Below are 26,865 nucleotides of genomic sequence, written 5' to 3' on the forward strand. Positions count from 1 at the left end.
GGAGAAACAGAGAGGCCTTGGAGTCCAAGGGAGCTGAACCTCATGCAGAAGGAGCAAAGGCACACGGGACCTTTCAGGAACCGGTCCTCATTGCAGGGACACCCTTGCTCATCCTACTTACTTGCTTCCCTCTCTGCTTCTCCCCAAGTCCCCATTTTTCCTGTCCTGTAGGCAGCATCCCAAGAGTAGTATTTAGACATAAGTCCCTGTGGATGTTGATCATAGGAAAAGTGGTTGATGCCAGTGTCATTTGAAGGACGCTGGCTGGAAATTATGCAGGGGACGGCTCCACTGGTGCATGTTGATTCAACTCCATGCCAGGAGGCACCTCAAAGGGAAGACAAGTGCAAGTGGGGGTTTGCAGTCCAAAGACTGCCGCTCGGAGGGAGACCTTGGGAAAAGCTCTCTCTCTCCCTCCTTGCACCTCTATTTGCTCACGTATAAAATGGGTATGAACTTACCTATTTCGGGGTGCTAGGCAATGTCAAAGGATACCCCAAATGCAAATGTGTGAAGCAGGAAATGGGAGATTGAGGTGCTTGCAGCCAGCAAGCAGCCAAACCTGAAATCGGGCCTCTGGCAACTTGGTTGAGAGTCTCCCTCTGACCCAGGCTCTTCCTGCCTTTCCAGCATGGACCCTGTCTCAGCCCTTTTGGCAGAATTGGCACACCTAGGTCTGCATCTCCTGGACCTGCAGTGAGGCCAGGGAGTCTGTTCCAAGGAGCTCCCCAGGAGATTCAAGCAGGGGGTGGGGTGCTCCTGAGGATCACAGGCTCTGCTGACAGCAGGGACATGCCAGTGGGGAACAACGTCACTCCCCAGCCCCTGCCCAAAGACCCCAGGCCCCAGCCCTGCCACAGAGAAGGACTCACACCTGTCTTCCACCACAGGCACTGATGAGGTCTGGCCCCCACTGACCAGGCCAGGGGGCGTCCTTGACCATCAAGGCCACCAGAGCTTGGTTTAAACAGCAGGAAAAGGAGGGGAAGGACCTGGTGGAGATGCCACTTTATTTTCTTAACCCTATACCTCCGGCCCATTTCGCCCCCAGCTCCAAATTCAAACTGGGCAACCAAAGCACCAGTGGACACCAGTGCTTCAGACATCCTGAACAGTTTTCCACATGCCTCAGTTTTAGTGACAACACCACCACTCACTGACACACAAAAAGAAGAGAAAACAAACTCCTCTGGTTCTGTGCATCCTCGGCCCCTGCTTTGAAAGCCCTTGTGTGTTTGCAGAGAAATTTAATCCATATGACTCTAATGCATGTACATTGAAATCATTAAATCAGTCGGGTTTTAAGGCCATTTGATGTCCAGAAGCTCCAGTGTAGGGTTTGCGGAGGGCCTCGCCAAGCCTTTGGTCCTCTGGAGCAGGAAGCTTCCTGGTGCTGAGGAAAAACAGAGCTGGGCCCCGCAAGTTTCCAGTTTGTCATTGAAGTTCTCACCCCTGGAGAGAGAAGCCTCAGCTCTCAGCAAAGCAGAGCATCTGGCTCTCTCCCCTCTGGGGCATTGGGGAGCCGGAGCTGGACAGCCCCGGTGGGCCCCACGAAGGGACCGCTTTGGAACTCACTTGGCTTTATGAACAAGAGGGCAGTGTGAGTTCCCTGGGGTGCAGCTTCAAGGACATGAGCATCTTGTAATAGAAGGAGGCTTGTCCCCATTTTACAGGTGGGGCAACTGAGAAAGGGCATAATTAGTAAGAGTCCAGGCTAGGTCTGGAGCCCGGATTTCATTAGGCCCAGAGGGGCCCAGAGCAGAAGCAGCCCCAGCCCAGAGGCCAGCTGGAGATGTGGGCTTCCTTGGGGGTGCCTCTCCCCACCAGCCACACTGCTGGCCCCGTGAGAACTGAGGCAATGGTGTCCCCAGGACCCAACACCAGCAGATTCACATAAACATGCTGAGCCCAGCCAGGAAGGGAGGGCGTATGCTTACGGGACTCCAGTCCCATGATAAATAGCAAGAGAGGGGCACACAGAAAGGATCACAAAAATTCACGTGAGGGAGAAAGTTCTCATTTAGGAGGCAGAGGGGCTTGGAAGAGGCTGTGGAGGAAGGCACTTCCAGGTGGGTAGGATTGCCACAGACAGAATGGACTTGGGTGAGAAGCATGTAACAGATGGAGGGAACAGCATGGGTTCAGAGGTGGAAAAGAAGAGGCCATGTTTAGGGAAAGGACCCCATCCCATGTGGCTAGAGGAGAAGGTGCAGAAAGCAGAGCAGGGAGGCCAAAGGCTGGGAGGGCGAGGAGTACCCCGGAGCAAGAGGACTGTGTCTGAAGGCAATGGGGAGCCAATAGAGGTTTTAGGGCTGGAGAGTGGTTCATCAGAGATGCAATTTTTAGGGTGCTCAATCTGGCTACTATGTGGAGGAGGGAACTGAAGGAGGAGAGCCTAGAGGTGAGGAGGCTGGTGGGAAGGCTGTGGAAGTCTAGATGAGTGGAGGTCTTGAGGAAGGGGCCTCCTTCGTGAGTGTCAGTAGTTCATTCATTCGTCAATGAGAACCTGCTGTTAGGTGTTGGGAATTCAATGGTGAACAAAGTTGCAAAATCCCAACCCCGACGGAACGCTTCTCCTAGTGGGATAAGAGGCGTGGCTAGTTTGCCCATCATCTGTGAGATGGTGATCCGGGCAATGGAGAAGCATTGGGCAGGCTAAGGGGGCTTACAGGTGGGGTTGGGGGGACGTGGGTGCTGTCACCTTCTGCAGGCCGCCAAGAATGGCCTCAGTGTTAGGGTGGCAGCAATCGGAGACTGGAAGGAAAGAGAATCTGAGACAATGATGGATACCTGAGAAAAGAGTATTCCAGGTGGAGGGAATGGCAAGTGCAAAGGCCCTGAGGTAGGAAGGGGCTTGGAATGTTAAAGGAACAATGCATGTGGCTGTAGTCGAATGAGCTAGAGCAAGAACGGAAGGAGGCAGGTGAAACATGAGGAAGGACGAGTGAGGGCAGATCTTGCTGACTGGGAGGATAACGGAAAGGCAGGAAAGCAAAATCCAGCAACAGGAGACTGACTTCGGGGGAATAGGAACTAAGCTTTGGTCCCATTGGTTTGAAGTGTCCAAGGGTCATCGGGTGCAGGTGGCCAGCCAGCAGCAGGGGCCAGAGACCTTCAGCTTGGTTGGGAGATGAGGCCAAGACACAGATGTGCCCTGGGAGAACTACATTCACAGAGGAGCATTTAGAGAGAAGGAGGGGGCTGGGAAAGGACCCAAGGATGCCTGTGGGTGTGAGTGGGGAGGAAGGAGAGAGAACCACCAGAGGTGGGGGCAGGAGGGGGTGCGCAGTGTCCCAGAGGGCAGAGGACGGGAGGATTGGGAGATGGAGGGGATGGGGGGCAGCACCCTGAAGGCTTATCCCTGAGTACCCCCAGCCCCGAGAAGCAGCCGGGGGGGCCCAGCCAGGGGCCCAGCTGGGGAGCTTGCAGCGCTGGGCAAACCCCACAGAACTGGAGCCCTGGTGACCGAGAGAAACACTCATGACGTGCCCTTATGCACACGGAGTGAGTCCCGAGCTCTCACGGGCACTCACCGTAACTTCTGCAGTTGCTGCTCCAGAGCAAGCGGCTCTCAAACCTCAGCGGGCACCGGAGTCCCCTGGAAGGCTTGTTCGATGGGGCTGCCGGGCCCCGCGTCCAGAGCTTCAGAGTCAGTAGGCCTGGGGTGGGATCTGAGAATTCACTTATCCAGCAGGTTCTCAGGTGCAGCTGTGCTGTTGGTTTGGGGGCCAGACTCTGAGAACCACAAACCCAGAGATTCCTGTTCCCGGTATCTGAGGCTGATGACAACAGACAGATATAAAATCGCCTGAACACACCCGTGTGGGGGGTACTGCTGGGGACTTTGGGAGCCCAAAGCCAGCTGGGGATAGGGCTGCAGGTGGGCTCGAGAAGCCCTGCTCATGCCTCACTGTCATCCCCCATCATCCTCTTATCTCTCTCAGCCCACCCTCTGGTGCCCTTTTTTTTTAAATATTTTATTTATTTATTCATGAGAGACCCAGAGAGAGAGAGAGCCAGAGCCAGAGGCAGAGGGAGAAGCAGGCTTCCTCCAGGGAGCCCGATGTGGGACTCGATCCCAGGACCCCGGGAATCACGCCCTGAGCCGAAGGCAGACGCCCCCTCTGCCTTCTCTTACCTTTCAATTTTCTTTTTTTCTTTTCTTTGCCCCATTTCCTCTCCCTAGTTTCTAGACTTCCCACTCTGTTCCTTACTAGGTGATATCTATTTCAACTAAATTCTAATTTAGGTGGGGGGTGCTGACTGGTTTACAGCACCTTTCTGCATGGACCTTCTCAGATAACAAGAGGCCCACTCATGACAGCATTTGGGGTTGACTGGAATAAATCCACAAAAATTGAGTGTCAAGCCTAACCCCCCCCCGGGGGGGGGCCTCTGTCCCTGCCATCTGTCTTCTTCCAGCCCCTGCATTTCTAGCCTCTCCCTTGCAGCCCCTGCCCTCCAGGTCACTGCAGGTCCCACAGCTGGCCCAGGTGTCCTACCAGGGCACATGAATGAAGGCACACCAAGGTGGCTTTTCACCCAGGAGATGTCTGAGCTTCAGAGCCACACAGACCTTCGCTCCCTTCCCTGCTCAGTCACTTCCCAGCTGTGGGAACGCGAGCACCTGCCAGCCACTTCCTGAACCTCAGTTCCTTCATCTGTGAGAGGAGCACCACGACGTGAGCCCAAAAGGGTTTTCATGAGGAAGAAATAGGGGACGGTGTGTGAGGTATCTATTGTGGGCAGATTTTGCTGGCCTTGGTTCCCTGCACTGGCCTCTCCTCCACAAAAGATACAGTGTCCAGGGAAAGGTTTCGAAGTAAAAGGCCCCAGTGACTGTTGTTTGGGCCAAACATCAGGTTTGCTCCAAATCCATCCTTCCTCCTTCATGTGGGGTGCAGGCCGTCAGGCCTGGGGCAGCTTCAGCCTTCACTGCGTAGAAATCACATTGAGGAGGGCATCTGGGTGGTTCAGTGGCTGAGCGCCTGCCTTCAGCTCAGGGCATGATCCCGGGGTCCTGGGATCAAGTCCCTCATGGGACTCCCTGCAGGGAGCCTGCTTCTCCCTCTGCCTGTGTTTCTGCCTCTCTCTGTGTGTCTCTCATGAATAAATAAATAAAATCTTAAAAAAATAATAAAATAAATTGCACCGAGGAGTGGCCTATAAGCTCTTCTCCTGGCTTGGGCTTCCAAGACCACAGTGCCCCCTGCTATTTTCTCCTGGAACAAATAAAATCTGGTACCATGACTCATTCTGGTTAAAGGATAAATCACTATGGAAGCAAAGCCCAGGGTAGGATGAAACCACCCAACGCACCAGAGAGAGGAAGAAAGAGAAAGAGAAAAACTGTGCTGGTGGGGAGATGTTGGCTCAGGGCCCCCCGGGGCCCAGCCACCCAGCAGACCTGGGCAGGCAGGCAGCGCCTGCACAAGCCGAGCATGAGCACAGGGGCTGGAGGAGTGGAAACCCAGGCCATTGTCCCCCCCAGACAGGAGCAGGGGCCACCTTCAGGCCCTCAAAGGCACAGAGCAGTGCTCAGAGCCACCAGGGAGAGTCTGCATCGGGCATACTGGGGCCAGGCACCGGCAAATGTTTTCCAGGCATCTTGCATCTCCAGATACGGATTCTCTTCTTGCCTTGTTTTCTATTCTTCTCTCCTTTCTTTAATCTCCTTCTCCTTTTTTTAATGCCAGAACCACATAGGGAAGTTCCAGGACTTGAAGAATATGTCAGCGAGGGCCTAGGTAACCCCAGGCCTCACCACCCCCTCCCACCACCCCCGCTTCCCCATCCCCTCCTTTCCCGTCCCCACCACACACACACACACACACACACACAACTGGTCAACCCTAGAGGCATTAAGGCCGGTCCTCTAGGTCCCAGAACAAGCTTAGCGCTGAGCTCAGAGAGGCAGGGAGCCAACTATTGCATGCTTTGAGGGTAAGTGGAAACATTGAAAGCAAAGTCTCCTGGTTACTAACCTCCATGAAAGAAAATAAATTTAATTCGGGCAGTTCAGGGAAGGCAGAGGGATTTGCCAACTCAGCATCTCCTCCACCCACCAACCCCCTCGCCCCAGGGGCCTAGGGACTCTCCCACCTGGCTCCTCCGCCTGCAGCCCTCCTTCTGGGGACCCCCAACGGCCTTCCTGGGTCCAGTGCAGGACAAGGAAGGAGGGCTCCTCATATGAAGCAGAGGACAAAACAATGCTGAAATTCACTCCATCTTGAGAATGGCTTTCTAGAATTTCAGAGGTTTGGATTTTTAAGACTGGTTCTCCGTGGCACCTTAGCACTTTACCTGCAATTCTCATAACTAACACCAGGAGGAGCCAGACAGCCCAGTAAGGGCTCCTCAGGCCCATCATCTAGGCTTCCCTTAGATGTTACCCCTGGGGCTAGACTATAAAATAAAATACGAAAGACAGAATCCTTATTGCAAACCACAATTGAAATAAACATGTTTTAAGGTTGTATTCAATTATAAAAACAAGTCAGTGTGCTATACATGCTTTTTCTCACTAACCTCAGCTATGCTGGACCACTGCTTAACCTAAACTTTGCTTTCCCCAGGCTTGGATACGATACCTTCTTCTAGCTTTTCCTGACTATTTCGTGAAGAATCAAGGGCTCTTTGGGATTTCAAACTCTTTCAAATGGCTCGTCTTCTCTTCCACACACCTGCTTCCCTCAGACACACGGCCAATGGCAATGCTTGTTGTTGACTCAAGACCATCTCGACAAGGCTACTGTTGCTTTCCGTGGAATCTCTAAATCCTGTCCACTTTCCCCCTTGAATCACTTATCCCTTGTTTAGCTGTGATGAGTCACCCTGAGTCAATAATGCAGATAGACATGGAGAGTTGTTAAAAAAAAAAAAAAGCCAATTAAGAGAAGTAGCAAAGAGCCACCAAAGGTAGGGCTCGCCTTTGATTCGTCTTTGCTTGGCACATACCCACAGAAGGTGAAGGGGAGAATGGTTCTAGAAGTCGGGCTGTGACCTATCTAAGTCTCAGGGCAGTCCTAAGCCGGACGTTCTGGTGGTAAAGAACCTGGGGACGGTGGCCCCATATGGTGAGAGGCTGAGGTATGAGGGCAGAGCCAGCTGCAGGGGAGTCAAGCAGGCAGCAGGTGGGTGGTGGAGAGGGGTCTGGGCCAATGCTGGGCACCTCACTTTGTAGCAGCACCTCGTCTCCATACTGTCCCCTCTGCTTCTCTCTGACCACTGAGCCAGGGATTTTGTAGCCCAAGGGGGAGGATGGTTGCAACGATGTAATGACAGACTCTACTCGCCAGTGGTTCAAGTGAGTCTACAGGCTCCTTGCTTCTTCATGGCTTCTCCAATAATAATGCTGTAAGAAGAGCCATTACTCACAATCCAGAAGGGAGAGGGGGAAAATGAATCTGAGCTTGAATCACACAGAAAGTACTTTGAAGGATTTTGCATAGCCAATAATTCCCTGCTGCAGTTCAGGGCTCCCTGGTGGGACATAGGGTTGGCTTCTGTGTGCCCCACTCTCCTGTGCCCAGAGACAGGGAGAATGAGGCCAAGGAGCTGCCGTTTAGCCAGCTGAGTGGCTTGGGTTAATGTCCGAGAAGCACCTAGCACAACCCCAGACACATAATAAACTGTCCCAAACATTTATTTATGCATATGTTAGCTTATTTGCTTGTTCATACAAAATGCTTTGAAAGTTGATGTTTGTTAAGTAGTGTTTGTTAAGTTCTTGATTGGGCCTCTCACCCAGAATTCTTATGTGGCCTGTTTCCCATGATCTCAAAGCCTGGTGATCACCTGATGATATAATCCAGGGGTTCCTAAAGTGGCAGAACAGAATTACCTGCAGAAGGTATAAAAAGAATACCTATTCCTTAGCCCAGTCCAAGAGTGACAAAATCAGAACCTCTGGGGTAGGAATCCATGCTTCTAAACATCCCTACACAAGTCGGATGCCCAGCCAAGGTCCTGGAACCACTGATTTAAGGGGGCTGTGAGTTCTCATGGATTCGTGTGTTAGCTCCTTTCCAGGCTTGCTTTGAGAGTGACCTTCAATGCCTGAACCCAAAGGGGTGGCCCATTGCAGGAATTTAGAGACTCTGGAAAGTGGGGAGCAGGGAGGTTAATCTGATCAGGGTGGGGGGAATGCAATGATCCCCAAGGATGTAGGCATCTAACCATCTGTCTACACTGTGGGCCACTTTAGGTAGAGTTCTCTACACAAGTGAGGGGAGGGCGATGGGAATTTGGTGTGTCGAGGAGATGTGGGTGGGGAGGAAGAAGGAGGATGAATGGGATGAGCCCACCTGAAGATGACCCACTCCAAGCTCCAAGCTCTGTGAAGGCAGGGACTTGTTTGTCTCTCTGGGTCCATGGAAGCCTTTGCCACAGCAGGTGCATTAGAATCACACACATAAGCCTGGCACCATCAGGACTCAGTTGCCTTTCCGCCCCGTGGGCCCGGTCCCTCTTCACTTGGGTGACACCTACCCACCTTGCAAGGTTCCATCTTGCAGTTGCCTGCTCCGGGAAGGCTTCCCAGATGGCTAAGCAAGTACCCTTCCTCTGTGGCTCCGCTGCACCTGGGGTGCCCCTCCTAGCATCGCCCTCTATGCCAAAATCATCAGGTGCAGGCCTCTTGGCCCCCTCCAGATTAAGGGTGTGGACTGTGCTCCATTCAGCTTTCCATCCTCAGCACCCAGCTCATAGTAAGTGTTCAGTGACTCTTTCTTTAAACCGAATCTGCCTAAGCTCTCATTTGACAGGTGAGGACACAGGCCCAGAGAGAGCAGGCGGCTCACCCCAGGTCACTTAGCCCTCCTGGGAGTAGAAAGGAATTAACTGTAAACATGTCAACAGGCCCCAAACTAAAAGACAGCATCTGTTGTTTAGGCTCTTCTCCCCTCAATGTCCATTACCCAAGTCCTGCTGCTGGAATGAGCAGCACACAGTGGGAATAACGAGTATCCCGGCTGTGCCTCGGCCTCCACCTGGAGGGTCTCACATTCTCTGCGCCTCACTTTCTTCCTCACCCGGATGGGGATAAGTTCTTGTCCACTTGCCTCCCCTGGCCCTGGTGCAAAGCCATGAGCCATTGGGTGTGGATGCTGCTCACATTTTGAATATCACCATGCTGACGGTGAACCCCAGGAAGCCGGCCGGCCCGGGAGAGAGAACAGGAGTTTCCACGACCACTGGCCCCGCCAGCAAGTAATCACTGAGAAGCTGTCAGACGGGCACATGCCATGACATTGGAACCATACATTCCACCGTGCAACATCTGCCCGACCTATCGGTGTGTTTAGGTTTCATTTTCAGAGGAGAGTTATTATAAAGCTAGGGGTTGAGAGAAACTCTGAGCATGACTTGGAAAAACAAGCAAGTTCATCGAACATTTTGAAAAGAGAAGGGGGATCCTCATGCTGCGCGCTCAGGCTCTTGGAAGAGAAAGCAGACGGCAGCCACCTTCCCGGGAAGCACCAGCCCCGGGGGGGGGGGGGTCCAAAGTTGGTGGCCCACCCAGCTGTAGAGGGGGCCCAGAAGAGCTCAGCTCTGCTCCTAGCTACACCCCAAGAAGCAGAGTGAAGACTTCAGCTTGTCTTCGCAAAATGAGCAGCAGCCTCCAGCTGCCCATCTGCACATTCACTCAACAATTATTAAGCCTAGACGGTGTTCATGGTACTTTGACCAGTGCCAAAGGGGGAAATTAAAGGTGGATTTGGGTCTCCTCTCTCTCTCTGCTCTCTAGAAGCAAATTATCTAAAGGAGGGGGCGGGGAGACAGGAGGATTAGAAACAAAGCTTTGTGGGAAGTGAGAGAGAGCTTTCAGCTGAGAGATCACAGAAGAGGAGGCACTGAAGAGTGGATGAAAGGGGGCAGGCTCAAGAGTTTGGAATCAGGGAACTGCCCTCGCAGAGGCAGGAAGGAGAATCCCAGGTCTGGTGAAAAATAGGACAAGTGGCCCTGTGAGACTGGCATCTGGAGGTGTGAAGCGGGGGGTGGCGCTGAGCTCAACGGCACAGGCTAGCCACTCTGTTCTTTCCGGTCAGTGGGTCAGGTTCTCATTTTCCCTTCCAGCAGGCTGAGATTGTCCTCTGCGGTCACCTTCCCTCACTCTTCCCTCTTCTGCAACTTAGGAAAAAAATGCTGTTTGGATGTCACCTGAGGTGGACACAGAAGTTTCCAGGAACAAAGTGGAAAGCCAAGCTTGTGAAGTCAACAGCTGTGATGATGCTAGGCAAGCAGTCTCTGTGCCCAAGGCGACAGGGACCGGCTCCAGGGCTCGCCTACACAGGAACAGACGTGGGCTCTGGACCCACCGCTTGCACTGCCCCATGTGGCTACTTGTGCTTGGAGCTTTGCTTATTCATTAGTAGTGATGAAGGGCTGCACGTCCAAGCTCTGGCCATACCCCCAGCAAGCAGCCGCTCCTTGGCTAGCCCTGTTGGAGGTAGGATCCACCATCAGAAAGATCCAGGGAAGAGGGCCTGTCCTGAGCTGTTTGGGCAAGAGATTTCAGCAGCCTGGTACCCAGGCTGGGGGGATGTGGGCTCTAGGGATCCTTTTCCTTTGACCCTCTCGGCTCCTTACCCCGTGGGAGGGAGCACGGGTCAGAGGAGGTCAGAGTGGGACCAGGACAGGGGCCCGGGGACCAGGTCTGACTGCAGCATTGATATACACTGACATGGAAAATTGTTCTAATATAAAATAATTAATTGGAAAGAGTGCACTACAGAACCATGTATGTAGAATATTCCATTTTTCAAGTTCGCTCTGTAAATGCCTGGAAGGCTTTCTGCACCCCTGTTGCTGGCGGTAGTTATCTCCTTTGCACGGTTCTGCGCTATGAACATTAGGCAGCAAGCATGCTTCACTTAAGTGTTAAAGCAGGTGTTTCTGGTGTGTTTTCTTGTGACCAAAAGAAACAAAGCAAATTTTTTAAAGAAACCATTTCCTGGACCGTTGCTGGACTCCTGAGAAAGGTTGCCGTGGTCATGATCCCCAGATGTAGTAAAAATTCCTGGGACACATGTGCTTTTTCACATGTCCAAAGGGCCTCATTTCTGCTTCCTGCCTGAACATCTGGGAGCTTCTAAGAATAGATTCCTAGGCCCTGTCCCCAGCTGGCTGAATTAGAACCTTCTGGAGGTGAGGCCCAGGAAACTGCACTGGTAACTATCCAGGTGACTCTGATGACCAGCAAGGTCTGGGACCCACCACCCTGGAAACCCTAGTAGGCTAGGTGTGTTCAGTCCCATTTGGTAGATGAGAACACTGAGGCCCAGGGCAGTTAACAGCCTCATCTGGCGTGTTTGGTCCTCCGAGGGAGCTTCTTCCATTCTCCCAGCTGGATTGACAGGTACTGGGAGGGCAGAGAGGGCCTATTAGTCAGTGGTCCCGAATTTGCAGGCTAAGGGATTGTAGCCATCCTACTGAACAAGGTGATTGGCTAATTTATCCCACAATTCTATTTTGGGGAGCTACTTGGTGCCAGGCACTCTTGTGGGCACTGGGGTGTCTAGAGATGCAAACATGGCCAACAAGGTCCTCAGCCCCTTGCAGCTCACATTCTACTGGGAGATAAGGATGATGAATGGGGGGAAAGAAGGCAGCTTTAAGGGGCATCTGGGTGGTGCAATTGGTTAGGTGTCTGATTCTTGGTTTTGGCTCAGGTCCTGTCTCATTGTCATAAGACCAAGCCCCAAGTGGGAGGTGGTCAGGAAAGGCCCCTTGGGAGAGGTGACATTGGAGGTGAGCCCTAAGTGACAGACGCAGCCATGCCACATTCAGAGCCACCCTGATAAAAGTGGGGACAGGCAGGTGAGCAACAGTGAGCGAATACAGAGCATTCACAGGCACAGTGAAGAGGGTAGATAGTAGTTGAATGGATTTGGGGTTTTAAGCCTGGCTAGGGTTGTAGGTCACCTTATGTATTATGATGTTTCTCAAACTTAAGCATGCATCGACATCCCCTGGAGGGCTTGTTAATGCACAGATGCTGGGGCCCCCTTTTAGTTTCTGATTCCATCAGTCTGGGGGGCAGTGGGGCAAGATGTTGCATTTCCGCTGATTGCTGCTGGTCTGGGAACCACTTTGAGAACCACTGCTGTAATGGCCTGTTAATCTGCCTGTCTCACCTGGTAGGCTCTCTGGGGACCTCCTGAAGGCAGGATGACATCATATACATCGTCATGCCCCTAGTGCTTGACGCATTAGCAGGAGCTCAATAAATGCTTTTGATTGAATGAATGAATGAGCGAATGAATGAATGAATGAATGAGGGAGGGAGCAGCATCAAATACATATAAAACCCTTGGAACATAGCAAGCACCATGTGAATGTATTAGGGTTCTCCAGAGAAACAGAACCAGTAGGATGTGTGTGTATATGTGTGTCTATACATGAATATGTACAGATATACATACATATAAAGGGATTTATTATAGGGAGTTGATTCACATGATTATGGAGACTGGGAAGTCCCAAGCTGGAGACCCAGAATTGCCGATCGGGTAGTTCCAATGTGAAGTACAGCCGGCTGGAGATGTAGGAGAGCTGATGCTTCAATTTGAGACCAAAAATAAGAAAAAGTCAATGTCCCAGTTCAAAGGCAGCCAATTAGGAAGGATTCTCTGTTACTGGGGCTAGGGCCAGCCCTTTTGTTGTCTTCAGGCCTTCCACTGTTTAAATGCGGCCCACCCCCATTAGGGAGGACAATCTGCTTTACTCAGGCTTTAGATGTAAATGTTCACCCCAAACACCCTATAGTTACACCCAGAATACTGTTTGACCAAGTATCTGGACACCCCATGGCCCAGCCTGAATTGGCACAGGAAATTAATCATCAGCACGGCATATGCGTTTGTTCCAAATGCACACAAAGGATTCCCATGTCTGATGAGGGTGGTACAGAGGCAGGGAGAGTTAGGGATGTGCTGGCAAATGGAGGAGTCCTCATTTTCCTGGCCCCCAGGAGTCCAGGCCTTGCCAGGGGTCTGAGCCACAGTGAGCCAAAGCCCCTCTGGCCAGACCAGGAAGACCGGCAGGTGCTGACACCTCACCTCCAGCAGGTCCCAGGTGGGCTCTCCCTCCAGACCCTGCCCCCAGCCAGTGCAGCCCCAGGGCCCCAACCCTCCCACCCCCCGCATGGGGTTTGCTGCCCTCAGCACTTCCCCAGCCCCATCTTGAACACATTAGCTACCATATTCATGCTGGCTGGAGGAGATTACATTTTCCATGGAGAGAGGGAGAGGAAAAACCTCACTAAAGGAATAGTCTCTCCTTTGTTCCCCTGAGCAGTCTGCTCCTCCAGTGGACCCCCCTCCTTGATGCCCCTATCTGATTTCAGGGAAGGAAAACGAAGCCAGGAAAGAAATGGAGCAAAGGGCCTGGGTGGCTTTGAGTGGAGGAGGGGTGCTGGGAGAGAGGAGCAGGTGAGGGAGGGATGGGATAGGTAGGAGAGGAGGGGGCTCCTGGGGGACAGGCCCAGCTGGCTCCAGGGGGCAGCCCCTCTCCATGCTGGGCCTTCTGAATTGGCCCACTTTTTCACAATGGCAGAAAGAGCACTGGACTTGGAGTCCCGGTGTCTCTCCAAGGGCTTGTCAAATCACCTTCCGAGCCTCAGATATAACTGCCCTTCCAGCCTCAAAGCTGTTCTGGTGATTAAAATCAAGTGCAACTCAATGACACCAAAAGGGATTCATGAAAATGAAAAAAATAATAATAATAATCAATGATTGTTGGATTTCCTAGGATGTGAGGGCCAGGTCTTACAGAGAGGGGCAAAGAGGCTTCCCCCCGGGGAGCGGATGAAACCCCACATCCTGCCTTTCCTCAGCAGTCTGCACTGATCTCTGGGCTCAGCACCCCCTCCCCGGACAGGTGCATCAGCAGGAAGTGTCCTCTTTCCTTCCCCTGGCCTCGATGGCCTTACGTGCCCATGGCTTCCGCTGACCTCATCTGCTGGGGAACTAAGCTGTTCACACCTGCCTCCCCAGACCCAGCCGGTAAAAGGCTGAACTGCGCCTAGAGCCCCGGCCCCTGCCCCCATGCTCTCCACCCTCCATGCTTTAGGGGACCATTGCCCTGGGAATCAGGCTGCCATGCATCAGTCCTGCTCTGCCACTGTCCGCTCTGAGACCTCGGACAGAGTGCTTCCCTGCTCTGGCTTCACTGTTATGTCATGAGGCTGACCCAGGGAGCCTCCCGGTTTCCTCTCAGCCCTGATGGCCTGCGAGGCCAGTTACCAGGTAACCAGAAACACCTGAGAGGGGGGCTCCCTTTCCAAGTAGCTGCTGTAAGTGTGATACACCTAGAACAAAAGAATTTCTGTTCCTACAAGGCTGGGCCAGGACACGGTTTTATGCACTCAGCTAAACAACCAGAGAAATAATATACACGGTGTCTGTGAGTCTGCCCACCACTCACGACAAAGTAAGTATATGCCCCAGATGGAGCATGAGCTGAGGGATATGAGTCTGCTCCTCTCTCATTGGTCTTGGATGTCAGGCTCCTCTTATAGCATGCTAATATATGGAATTTCTTTCCTTTTTTTTTAAGATATGAAATTTCTAACAGCAATTTTAACTATGTGGGTTTTTTGGCCTTACACACTCTACTTAGATGTCTGTGGTTATAAATACCTGAAAACTCAACCCAAATAGACCTATATGGTTAAAAAAAAGGGGGGGGGGGGAGTTATTGCTTGTATATCTGAAAAGTCCAGCAGCAAATCTAGTAGCCTCAGGTATAGTTTGATCACAGTATCATCAGGACTTCAGCTCCTTCTCCTAATGCTTCTCTCTCAGCCCTCTTCCTCTCCATGCCGCAGCTCACAACTCCCATTGCCACAAGGTGGCTGCCAGCAACCCAGGGCCTGCATCTATATATGGCATCCAGAGAAAAGGAACTACTCTGGTCCCCAAGTCCCAAGCAGAAATCTTGAGATTCACTCTGACTGGGGTGAGCCAGCCTTAGTCACTGAAGCTGGGGGAATAAAATTGGCCTGGCCTGAGATGTGTGCTCAGTCCCTAGAACTGAGAATGGAGCCAGGTTCCCTGGACCCCCAAACAAAAATGAGGACTGTGGGAAGAGAGACATGGGTACCAGGGAAGCCAGCAACACTGACTCTCAATGGAAGCTGGGTCACTCCTTTGAACTTCAGTAACCCCTTTTCCGGGCACTGAACTTGGGGCTCCTCTTAGGTCTGAGACAAAGCTGAAAGCTCCTGAAGCTTCTGATGCTGCTGCTAGGGACTGTCAGCCCAAGGTCAGGCCAGCCGATAGGTGCCTCTCTCCCAAGTGCTCCCAGACCTCCCAGTGCTCGTGCAGCAAGGCAGATGAGGACATCGCAGCCCTCAAGGAATTTTGACACTAAAACACCGAACACAGCAGGTGGCAGGGGAATGCACGCTAGTTCATTTGGGAAAGCCTGGGGGTTATGGGGGGGGGGCTTCCTGAAGTAGGTCGGCATTTTCCCAGATATTAAAGGGCTGGTGGCCAGGTGGGATGTGCACACCACTGGGCACGTGCGGAATAGTATACTGGAGCATGGAAATAAGACGATTCAAGTTCTATTTAAGTTTATATTTTATCTGAAAAAAAAAACCAAGAGTACCGATATTTAATGTACAGACTGACAATTTCCCGCTGGTATAATTAACATATAAATTTACACACACTGGGGGTACATGCTACCTTTTTCTCTGATAGGAAGGTGCATTTGAAAAGGTTCAGAGACTGCAGTTGCCTCAAAAGATGGAGCCAAGGATAAGCGGAGGTCAGGATGAGTTCGCACCAGGCCCCGTCGGACAGGGTGTGAGGTCCAGAGCCAGGGCCCCTTGTCTTAGCCTGTGACCTGCTGGGAGTCAAGGCTCCCCACACCCAGTGGGGTCACACCTGCCCTCCTCGGGGGGGCTCTCCCTCCGGTGAGCCTCCTCCCTTGGCAAGGCCTGCTGCTATCCAGGGCGGCCACCAGGCAGGGGTCCCCCAGGGCTGTGGCTGAAGCCATCCATGCAGCCCTGCTCCCGAAGGAATGCCAGCAGCCCACAGCCAGTGAGTCACAGCACATGGCCCATGGAAAGGGCCCGATGCTCACCATGACCTTTGGGGTTTGTCTTGTCATCTGCTGTCCACACCCCAGGGATCGGTGTCCTGCCCCCAGAGGCACGGCGGGCCCTCAGGCCGCAGATGGCTCATAAGGCTGAGGCCCAGGGGATGGCCAAGCCTGCCAGGCCCCAGGAGCAATTTGGCTGGTCCTGGTGGTGACGCAAACATTTTCCCTGGGCTTGGGCAGTCACTCCCTCGCAGTGAGATTGAATCATATCCTCAAAACCTCAAGCCTGATGGGTGCACGTATTGCCAAGACTCGAGAGTGGCAAACAGGGCTGACCCAGGCCCTCGGTTCACGGCAAAGAAATACTGGAGGCAACACAGACAAAGCTGTTCCCGGGAGAAACTAGTCCCGGCTCTGGCACAGAACAACTGTGGGGCCTGGGTCAGCTCCCCTCCTGAGGCCTCAGCTTCTATATCCGTACTATGGGGACAGGATGCCCCATCCCACCACCTCATGAGATGCCAACGTCCCCCAGGGAAATCCGGTCTGGAGAACGGAGATGGGCTGGAGGGTCCGGCCCTTGTTCTTTGAAAAGGACGATGCCTGATCTTGAGATGAGTTGGAAGTCATAGTGACTTGGTGGATTTAACTGCCAGATTGCTACATGCCAGACATTGCCAGGACACATGACCGTAGTCCTTCTGCATAGCTTACTTAGACACAGCCCCTCTGTTTCTTTCTTTTTTCCTTTTTTAAAGATTTTATTTATTTATTTATTTATTTATTTATTTATTTATTTATTTATTTATTTATGAGAGACACAGAGAGAGAGGCAGAGACACGGGCAGAGGGAGAAGCAGGCTCCATGCGGGGAGCCCGATGTGGGACTCGATCCCAGGACCCCAGGATCACGCCCTGAGCCGAAGGTAGATGCTCAGCCGCTGAGTCACCCAGGTGTCCAGTCCCTCTGTTTCTTTTGACATCTGTGACTTCCCACAGAGACAGTACAGGGCTGGCTAACCCTATTTCACAGTCAAGGAAACCAAGGTCTGGAAAGTTCAGTGACTTGTCAAGGCTACACACCAAACCAGGATGAAGACCAGGCCCCTACAATCTCAGCTAGAAGTCCTCTCCCTGTGTTGGGGGCCCCACCAAGTCCACTTGAGGCCTCACAGTTCCACTCCGTAAAATGGATAGAGTCGTAAGGAGTCCACCTGGTCAGGCTGTTGGGGTGTTTCCTAGAAGACACATGGGGTTAGCTTTTTTTAACAGATGGCCATGGTTTTTGTGATCTGGAACCTGCTGTGTGCCACATTCTCCCAGAGGCAGCCTGTGAGGCGTTCCTCAAAGGCGCTCTTCCCAGCAAGCGCTCCCCATTAGGCAGTGGTGCCCTGCAGGGAACATCCCTTTGGAAGACTTGGTCACATATCAGGTTGACCTTGAAAACTAGAGCAGCCAAAAAAGCAAGCCTGGAGCCCAAGCCTCACTGACTGGTAGCTCCCTCTCCTTCCCTCCCTCCCTCTCTCCTGTCTCTCTCCATGTCTCTGTCTCCCCCTCTCTCCCCCTCACTGCAAAGAATGGAGCAGCCTTGACCGCACCATTGCTCATGGAATTAAGTAGCCAAAAATCATGTCGTCTAGACAAACAGATTTTATGGGTCCAATTAATTCCTGCTGGTCAAAAATAGGCATGCTTAATAAGTGGATATATTTAGAATCTATCATTATCTGGTTCCCAGGGGAGAAAGCTCAGCTCTTATTTCATAAACTCTAATTTCAAACAGAGCCCTGTTAACCCCCGCTTAAGACCTCACACACTGCCCTGATAGCAGCAAGAGGTGGGCAGGAGCTGGGGGGCCAGGTGGGTAATTTGACCACAGGAAGCCTCTGGAGTCCTGGGTGTCCCCTCTCAACCATCAGAAGTCAGAAGACACGGCCGCTTCTTCGGGCAGCGTTGCCAGGGGTGGGGAGCTGCCGGGAGAACAGTGATCCAGGACAATCTTTTTGTCCCAGTGTCTCTCCTGCCCCTGTGTCCCAGGATCCACCACCATCTGTGGCCTGGGCCTCAGAGTCTGGGAGGCCTCTAGGGCTGTGTGAGCTCCGGCACCTTCTGTCCCTGTGAGTCACTCTCAGCGCTCAGGCCTGAGCGGAGGAGGCGGCCGCTGGCCGAGAGCAGGACTAGAGACCTAAAAGGACCCAGCTGCGCCAGAGGCGGGCAGGCGGCGCTGACAGGGTGAGCCGGTGGCACGGAAGGGAGCCCAGCCTGCTTTCAGGGCTGCACCTCACATCAGCACTGGGCTTCCCGCTGCCTCCCCGGGACACTCTGGGCCACCTCCAATGTTGCTGCTCTCTGGTGAGCTGGAGATGAGGCACAGAGGACGTCTGGGGGATCTCTAATGGGCCATCCAGGCTGAGTGGGACCCTCTCTGGACTCAGGGGAGGTGGCCCTGCCAGGCCTTGCCCAGGTCAGGAAGGAATGGTCACTTGTCATTCTCTGGATATATGTGTGCATGTAAGCAAGGTGTATTAATCTCCAGCGGGTACATAACACATCAGCACAAAGTAGAAAGCTTACACGGGCAGAAACTCGGCTCTCACAGTTCTGGAGGCCAGGCATCGAAAATCAAGGTGTGGGCAGGGCCGTGCTCCTCTGCACCATCTAGGAGAGACCCTTCCCCCGCCTCTCGTAACTTCCAGTTGCCCCAGCATTCCTGGGCTTGTGGCTGCATCCCTCCCAGCCCTGCCTCCATCTGCAATGGCTTTCTCTTCTCTCTGGGTCTCTCCATTGTGTTTCTCCTACTTAGGGCCACCTGGCTAATCCCCGATGACCTCATTTTGAGATCCCTTATCTAAGACCCTCTTTCCAGATAAGGTCACAGAGGCATAGGCAGGCTCAAGGCGGAGGCCCCAGCTGGGTGCCTGCCCCTGGCCACACTCTTAGCCCCGCTGGCTGCCTCGCCCACCTTGAGCAAAGATACGGGGAGCAGCAGTAAATGACCACTCTGCACCATGCCCCAGCTCCTGGTTCCCCAGCTGAAAGACTGTCATATATGGTGAGGCATGAGGCCGTCCACAGGTCGTGACACATGGCCAAGACTCCACGGCTCCAAAATCATCACTCCTCTGCCTGAATGACCTCGATTACCACCCTCCCAGTATTTGACAAACTTGTAATCATCCATTAAGCCCCAGCCAAGCACACTTCCTCCATGACGTCTGCCCTGCCCTCTTTTCCCAGGGACCAACCTCCATCTCATTTGTAGCAGGGCCATGTGGTCTTCATCTCTGTAGCTCTAGATCCTGGCAAGGGCCCGGAGCCAGTCACAGGCCCCATGGCGTCATGCCGAATGCCCAGAGTCCCTCTCCCTGGGAGACAAAGGTCTGAGTTGGAGGGTCTGCACACGGCTGCTCCTCCAGGATTTTCTCCTGCCTTCCTCACCCGATTCCATCCTTTGCCAGGAAGGAATATCTTTACTTATCTTCTTTTCTGTCCCAGGCTGGTCGTGGGCGCTCCATTGGAAACCAACGGCCACCAGAAGACGGGAGACGTGTACAAGTGTCCAGTGAACCACGGGAACTGTACCAAGCTCAACCTGGGTAACGTGAGCCACTGGCCTCTCCACCATGAAGCCAACCACCATCTGGGGCGGGACAGGTTTCAGAGAGCATATCCATGCCCGCATTCACACTGCCTTCTCCCAGCTGCCCTGATTTCACTGCCCCCATTTTACAGAAGGGAAACCTGAGGCCAGAGAGAGGAAGCACCTTTCCCAGAGTCACACTAGCTTGTCAGGGGCCTGCCAGGACGCAAACCTAGGCCTCCAGGGTTCCAGACCGTTGCTCGTTCTGACTCCCCCCACTGGCCCTCAACGCAAGACTCTCCCAGCAGGAGAAAAACATCTCCTGTCTTCTTTCCAGTTTGGGAATAATAACAATAGCCAGTGTTCATATATCTTATATAATGTTCACCATGTGCCAGGCACTGGTTTAAGCACTTTCAGGGATTTTGACTCATTCAATCCCTTCAACGACCATTCAAGATTTAATGTAACAAAGGAGGGAATGGCAACATGTGGAAGCGAGGGGACCTGCCTAGAGCCCCCAAGGTTCCAATCCGGGCGGTCCAAAGTCAGGAAGCAGCCCTGCCTTTCTGAAATGAAGGGCTTGTCCTCACCCCCATAGGATCAGTGTGTGCCTGTGCATGTGCACATACACGTGCATCTGTTAAAACACACACACGCTAATCTGCTAAAACACTTCCACTCTGTCCTAAACATCAGACAGTGGCTGGGCCATTGCTTTGCTTGCAGAAGGGAGCAAAAGTTCCATTTGGGCTGAGACACTGCAACCTCGGCCCTGCTGTAAGTGACTGCCTTCCCCAGAGCCCAGAGGCCTCTTGGCCTTCTAGGACGGCGGCCTCTGCCCTCCAGCAGCAGGGTGGGGCTCCCTGGGGAGGTGAAGTGGGGGTGCAGGCCTGGTGGGGGAGGTGTCAGAGCTTCAAGAGATAAGCAGATGGATGAAAAGGTCCACATCAAAGAGAAAGCCAAGCACCCACATCCCCAGGGCGGCCAGCTGTCCCATCATCACATGGTGCGGGACGCTCCCGCTGTCCACATCTGCGTCAGCACTGTGGGTGGGAAGTTCAAACCCCGGCACAGCCGGGGCCCAGACTTCAGTAAGGAAACACTGAGGGAGGCAGGAGCCTGGCTGTGGCTCACGGAACCCAGTAATCAACCACCCTGAAGGCACAGGCTTCTGGAGCAAGCCAAGCTCGGTTTCTCCTTCCAGCTGGACAGTTTCCTTGCTGCGCGTCCATAGGGAGCTCACATCCCCTCTCTGAACCTCTGTTCACTCGTGTGTAAAGTGAGGAGGGTGGACTCGAGGACTCTAGGATCCATTCCATGTCTAATACGTCCCCAGCCTTTACTGAGTGCCTAGTATGTGCCAAGCACTGCACCAGTCTCTGGGGATCCAGCAGGGAATAAGAAGCCAGGGGCTCAAAAAAAAATAAATAAAAGTAAAAAATTAAAAATTAAAAAAATTAAAAGAAGCCAGGGGCTCTGCTGGGAGAGGACAATAAGCAAGCAAACTAGGAAGCAGGTAGAGATAGAAAAGGATCCTGCTGTAGGTAGGGATAAACACTGTGTGATAAACCACAGAGCTGTGAGAAGAGAGGCTGGGTGGGGAGGAGGTGGAAACAGGATTGTACCTTAGCAAGGTGGTCAGGGGAGGCCTCTTTAAACAGGTAACATTTAAGCAAAGGTCTGATGGCAGAGTCAGGTGGGACCAGAGCATGCCAGGCAGTGGGAGAGCATGTGCAAAGGCCCTGCAGTAGGAATGAGCTTACTCTGTTGGAGGACAGAAAGAAAGGCCATGCAGCTGGGGCAGAGGGCACGAGGAGGGGGGTGGGAGGGGTGAGCCCTGAGGGGCTCAAGGCTGAGGCCACCAAGAGAAGCTGCTGGTCCAGGTGGGGACGCAGACACATGACCCATCATTTAATTTCCTCTACTGCAGAAAGTTTCCCCTGCTGGCAGTGAGAGCCATGGAGCCATCAGGCCCTGGAAAACATTCCTGAGCTGGGGCATAAGCTGGGAGGTGGTGGGCAGCCCGTGAGTCAGGGCAGAGGAAATGAACCAATCAGGAAGCTCTTCATTTGAAGAGGGTTTCTTTCCCACCGAGAGAAAGTGCACGGCAGGAAGACCATCTGTCGGCTTATCCCCACAGTGGAAAACGCAAGGCTGGGAAACCTGACTCCTGGGTTTTCCTATGGCCTTTCCAGCCTGTGAGCCTCACCGAGCCAGGAATGTTCTTTCTTCTCTCTCCAGGGAAGGCTAGATGGGTGGCAGCCATTCACAACTCAGTGTGAAAAAGCCGATGCCTTCCTTCCCGACACCAGGATGAAGTCGGGGCTTTAGGGAAGGGCTGAGGCTCAAGCAGAGGATGCGACTCAGGAGGGTGGACTCTGCGTGAGCCGGGGCTCGTGCCCATGGTCCTCACACAGACCCACTGAGAAAGATGCCAGTGTCTCCTGGTCGCAGACCGGCAGACCGAGGCCCAGAGAGGGTGGTGACTGCCCCAAGTCCATGAGGCAGGACGCGAGCCCGAGTCTCCCTGCCATGCTCAGCTGTTTCCAGGCCAGCAGTCTGACTAAGGACTCCGGGCTCTGAGACCAGGGGGAAGGAGGTGGCGCACGGTGGGGTGAGGAGAGGCAGCCGGAGTGCCCGACACAAACAGGGAAGAAATCCCCACACGCTCAGGGGTGGAGGTTGTCCAGTCGGGGCTTGGAGCTTCCTCTCTGGATTTGTCACCACCACCCCACTGCCACCACCGCCCCGCCACCAGACGGGACAGCTCAGAAGGTGCAGCCTGGCCTCAAGTCTCCACTCTCTCATTTATCAGCAACTGACCTTCTAGAAGTCACTAAGCCCCTCCCTGCATCTCAATTTTCTCATCTGTGAAATGGAAACGCTGACCCCTGGGCCCCCCAGGACCCACGGGGGGTCCTGGGGGGATGCATGTAAGTGATAGGCATTGTAAAAACACAGGGTTATTACCAGTCTTTTCTCTCTCTGGCTTCTTTGGACAGACAAAACCAAACAATCCCGGTCCCTCACAACCTCCAGCCAAGAGGGGCTGGATTTCCAGAGAAGCCCTACTACCAACTGAGGGAACCCAGAGAGAAAAAAAAAAACAACCAACCCAGCTGCCCCCTGCCCCGCAGACCACAGCACAGTTAGGCATCGAAGCTCGGGCCTCTGCTATTGCCTGACCTGCGCCCCTCTTCACCCTGCCAGCCGCCCACGAAGCTAAACGCAAACCATTCTCGGGGGCCACCCAGGTCCTCGGAAGGTGCTGAGGATGCCATCTACTTGCCCCCCACAGTATGTGAGGGTGGGCCTGTAATGGAAGGCCTGGCTCACCTCCTCCTAAACTCTGCCCCCTGCCACAGGCCCCCCCCACACACGTGGGTTCACCCCGACATGCAGCCACGTACACCCTGGCGCACGGATGGGGAAGTCGAGCCTGCTTCCTCCCTTTCCGTGGCCAGTGGGATGCTCTAGTAAGACCTTCACAGAACTCCTTTGAGCAATTCTAATTGGCCACAAGCCTCTCCCGACACTCGGGTTGACTGATGACCCTGCTGCTAACCGGCCCTCCTAGCAGCCGAGCGCAGAGCGATGTTCTCGCCAGACTCACACACCTGCAGAGGGCTCTGGCCACCCATGGGAGAATCAGCTAGCGTCCGTCGGTTTACCAGATGACCAGAGACCTGGGCTCCGAGTAGAACACGGACTGCTGAGTTCTGATAGAAGAGCGGCTTGAAGGGAAATGTGGAGGGGACACAGCTCAGGGGAAGCCAGCCTAGGGCCTGCGCTCTGGCGTGTGCAGGACGGGACATGTGAGGAGTGCCAGGGACCGGTCAGACGTCTGGAGGAGGAAAAAAACGCCAGACTAGGCGATGCAGGGCTCTGCTGTGTGCTTACGGGGTGACCTTGAGCAGGTGGCTCGGCCTCTCTGAGACTCAGTTTCCTCATCTCACAGGGAACTGTGGGGAAGGAATAAGACATGTCTGGGCAAGCCCTTGGTACACCATGAAGGGCTGCATGATGGGCAGGGGAATCAGGGAGGACTCTGCAGGGCCCCGACCCTGCCACAGGCACCTCTGGTGGCCGAGGGGTGTGGGGTGGGCGGGAGAGGGCTGCGGGCTAAGTTTCTCCCTCCCACCCCAGGAAGGGTCACTCTGTCTAACGTGTCGGAGCGGAAGGACAACATGCGTCTCGGCCTGAGCCTGGCCACCAACCCCAAGGACAACAGCTTCCTGGTAAGAGCTGCCCACCCCACTGTCTTTCTAAGTCCCAGGCCCTCCTGCCCCATGGACCCTCTGCTCAGGGCCAGGAGAGGCAGGGGGTGAGTTAACATGTCCTTACACGACACTCACACTCTGTCCACCAGGCTGCCTGTCCACATGCTCACGTAGCAGCTCCTCCACTGGCTTCCTTTCTGTGCCATTCTGTCTGCCGGGTGCCCTCAACTTTTGAAGGGGGCAGCCCCGGCAGGAGGACATATTGAGCTCTTTTGTGTGCCTACCCTGGGGATGAGGGATGGACAGCCTGAAAGGAACAGAAATAAAGAGCACCAATGGGGCGGAGGAGGCCTATCCCTCCTTCTGGAGAGCCACATTTCTGAGGCAGAGACCGAATCTCTGCTCCAGGTTTGATCAAAGAAACAGGACACACCACACACCCTAAGAAGTCTCTGAAGGGAAGCCATAAATGAGAGAACATGGATTTACTATGACCGAGGAAAGAGATACACAGTGACAGGCCACCCAGGCTGCACAGGGTTGCATGGGAAGGCTTTCTGGAGGACGCTTTTGATTTGCTTTTAAAGAAGAGACAACGGGTCTCAGCAAGGAAGGAAGAGGAGGGGTACTTGTGCTGAATTGGTAGGGACATTTATTCATTTAAACAACGTTTTGAGCACTTACCATGTGCTGAGCCCAATGCCAGACACTGGGGTATCAGCAGTCAACAGAGCTCCTGGCCTGCTGTGGCTTAAATTCTGGTGGAGGGAGAGCTGAGCTGATAAGCCAATGAGTAGCGTAAACGTGATGTTGAGGCAAAAAAGGCCTGCTCGCAGAGGTCTCTGCACCCTGCCCAGGCGAGCACATGCAAACTCTGCACACAGTCAGCAAGCGCGGGTGGCCTCGTGGCAGGCACGGCCTGCTCCTTGCCACCATGAGTTGGGCAATGCTAGAGATTCAAAACAGTATCCTGCTGGGACTGCTAGTTCTAGAAACAGCTGCAGGAGATGATTTCAGAGAAAAATTACCCCAGAAAGCCCAATAAAATGAGCTACTCATTTTAAGATGGGAGGGAGGGCTTGTATCACTCTTTGTTCTTATCCAAGAGTACATTTCTGTGGACAGATGGGACATTCAGGGTGTGGAGTACCAGACACCAGGACAACAAGATGAGTGGGATGCTCAGGGGCTGAAGAGAGTAGAGTGGCCTTCCAGGGAAAGTCCATAGGTGCCCCCATCTATGGCCAGCCCACAGCCCTTCATCATCCCAACCAAGACAAACAGGATGCTGGGTACTGTCCATACACAGACCTGTCAGGGGCCCTTGTTGCTACTCCCTTTTCCTCCTAAGGCTCCTTATTATGTTCCTACCAAGTTGATTCCACCTACTTCACAAGGATGAAGGCCCAAGAAGGATGGTATGATACCCCCTCTGGGGTTTCCATGTGTTAATTAAGTCCCTGGTTTATAAATGGCAACTTTTGTTCATCTATTCACTTATTGTCCATTCCCCAACCAATTGTTTATCTCTCCATTCATCTATTCACCCACTCATTCATTTATCCTTCCATCCATCCATTCCTATATCCATTCATCATCCATTATCCATCATCCATCCATCCATCCAGTCATCCGTCCATCATCTATACACCTATCCACCCATCCGTCTGCCCACCCATCCATCCATCATATATCCATCCATCCATTCATCCATCCATCCATTCATCCACTATCCATCCACCCACCCATCCATCATCTATCCACCTATCCCCCGTCCATCCATCATCCATTTATCCATTCATCCATCCATCCACCTACCCATCCATCCATCCATCCATCCATAATCTATCCACCTATCCATACATCCATCTACCCACCCATTCATCTATCCATCTATCCATCCATCCATTATCCAGGCACCTATCCATCTGTCATCTATCCACTCATCCATCCATCTATCATCTATCATCTATCCATCTATCTATCCATCCATCATCTGTCCATCTATCCACCCATCCATCCATCATCTGTCCACCCATCCATCATCCATCATCCATCATCCATGATCCACCCTCCTATTCTTCATTCTCCCCCTCCTTCCAGAAATAATTTACTGCAGCTTCAATAAAGGATGCAGATAAAACAAAACCTTTAAAATCTGACTAAAAAAAAGAAAGCTAATTAAAGAAAGGAATTAGAAATGGAATAATTATTTTTCCAAACCAAAGGAAATTGCAGCACAAAATTTAGTCCTGGGCTTCCTGGCAGTCAGACAAAAATGGAGACATGGGGCAAGGTTTTAATTTTTAATGACCCTGACTCTGAGGGGGACTCATCACTCAATCTTTAAATGAGGAGCTGACATCAATGTATTTGGTAGCAAGTTTCAGAGAAAGAGCAGAAACATTCTTTTTTTTCTTTCCCCAGTAAGAGGCATGGGTATGTTGCTGGGGCCCAGTCCTGGAAATTTTCCCAGTAAGAACCTTCAGGGGACCTCTTCAGACAGAGAGGCTCCTCTAGTGACCTTGAAGGGTCCACTCCCATGGATGATGCTGTGTGGTGGGTGGTGTGGGCAGGTAGGGTGAAGGAGCGTCACAACTCTAGATGATGGGACAAAGAATGGGACCCTTGAAAATACAAGGACTCTAAGATTAGTTTTTCTCCATTCCGTCTGAAACCAAGGGAACTAGATAGAATACATCAGAGCAAGAAAGAATTCAGTTAGACTCCAAGAAGAATCTCTAAATCCTTGGAGTACCAATACTCAGAGAATGTCTGTCTTGGGTCATGGAGGTTGGGCTGGGCCAAAGGCTGTTGGGCCTGGACCCTCCCAGAGATCCCCCCCCAGTCAGCTGGGGGGTCTGCACTGTGTTTCACAGGCCTGCAGCCCACTCTGGTCTCATGAGTGTGGGAGTTCCTACTACACCACAGGGATGTGTTCGAGAGTCAACTCCAACTTCAGGTTCTCCAAGACGGTAGCCCCAGCTCTCCAAAGTAAGTAGCTTCAAA

General features: G+C 53.0%; 1 protein-coding gene across 1 annotated transcript in view; it reads left to right on the top strand.

Annotated features, from left to right (window-relative positions):
* ITGA11 (integrin subunit alpha 11) overlaps positions 1–26,865 on the top strand; it is a 114,612-nt gene that overhangs the window by 33,351 nt on the left and 54,396 nt on the right. Inside the window, exons 3-5 of the mRNA XM_055319642.1 lie at positions 19,549–19,649; positions 23,783–23,874; positions 26,736–26,850. Coding sequence (XP_055175617.1) covers positions 19,549–19,649; positions 23,783–23,874; positions 26,736–26,850 — 308 coding nt within the window. The remainder of the gene's footprint in view (positions 1–19,548; positions 19,650–23,782; positions 23,875–26,735; positions 26,851–26,865) is intronic.

The sequence above is a fragment of the Nyctereutes procyonoides genome, unplaced genomic scaffold (genome assembly GCF_905146905.1).
Source record: "Nyctereutes procyonoides isolate TBG_1078 unplaced genomic scaffold, NYPRO_anot_genome, whole genome shotgun sequence".
NCBI lineage: Eukaryota > Metazoa > Chordata > Mammalia > Carnivora > Canidae > Nyctereutes > Nyctereutes procyonoides.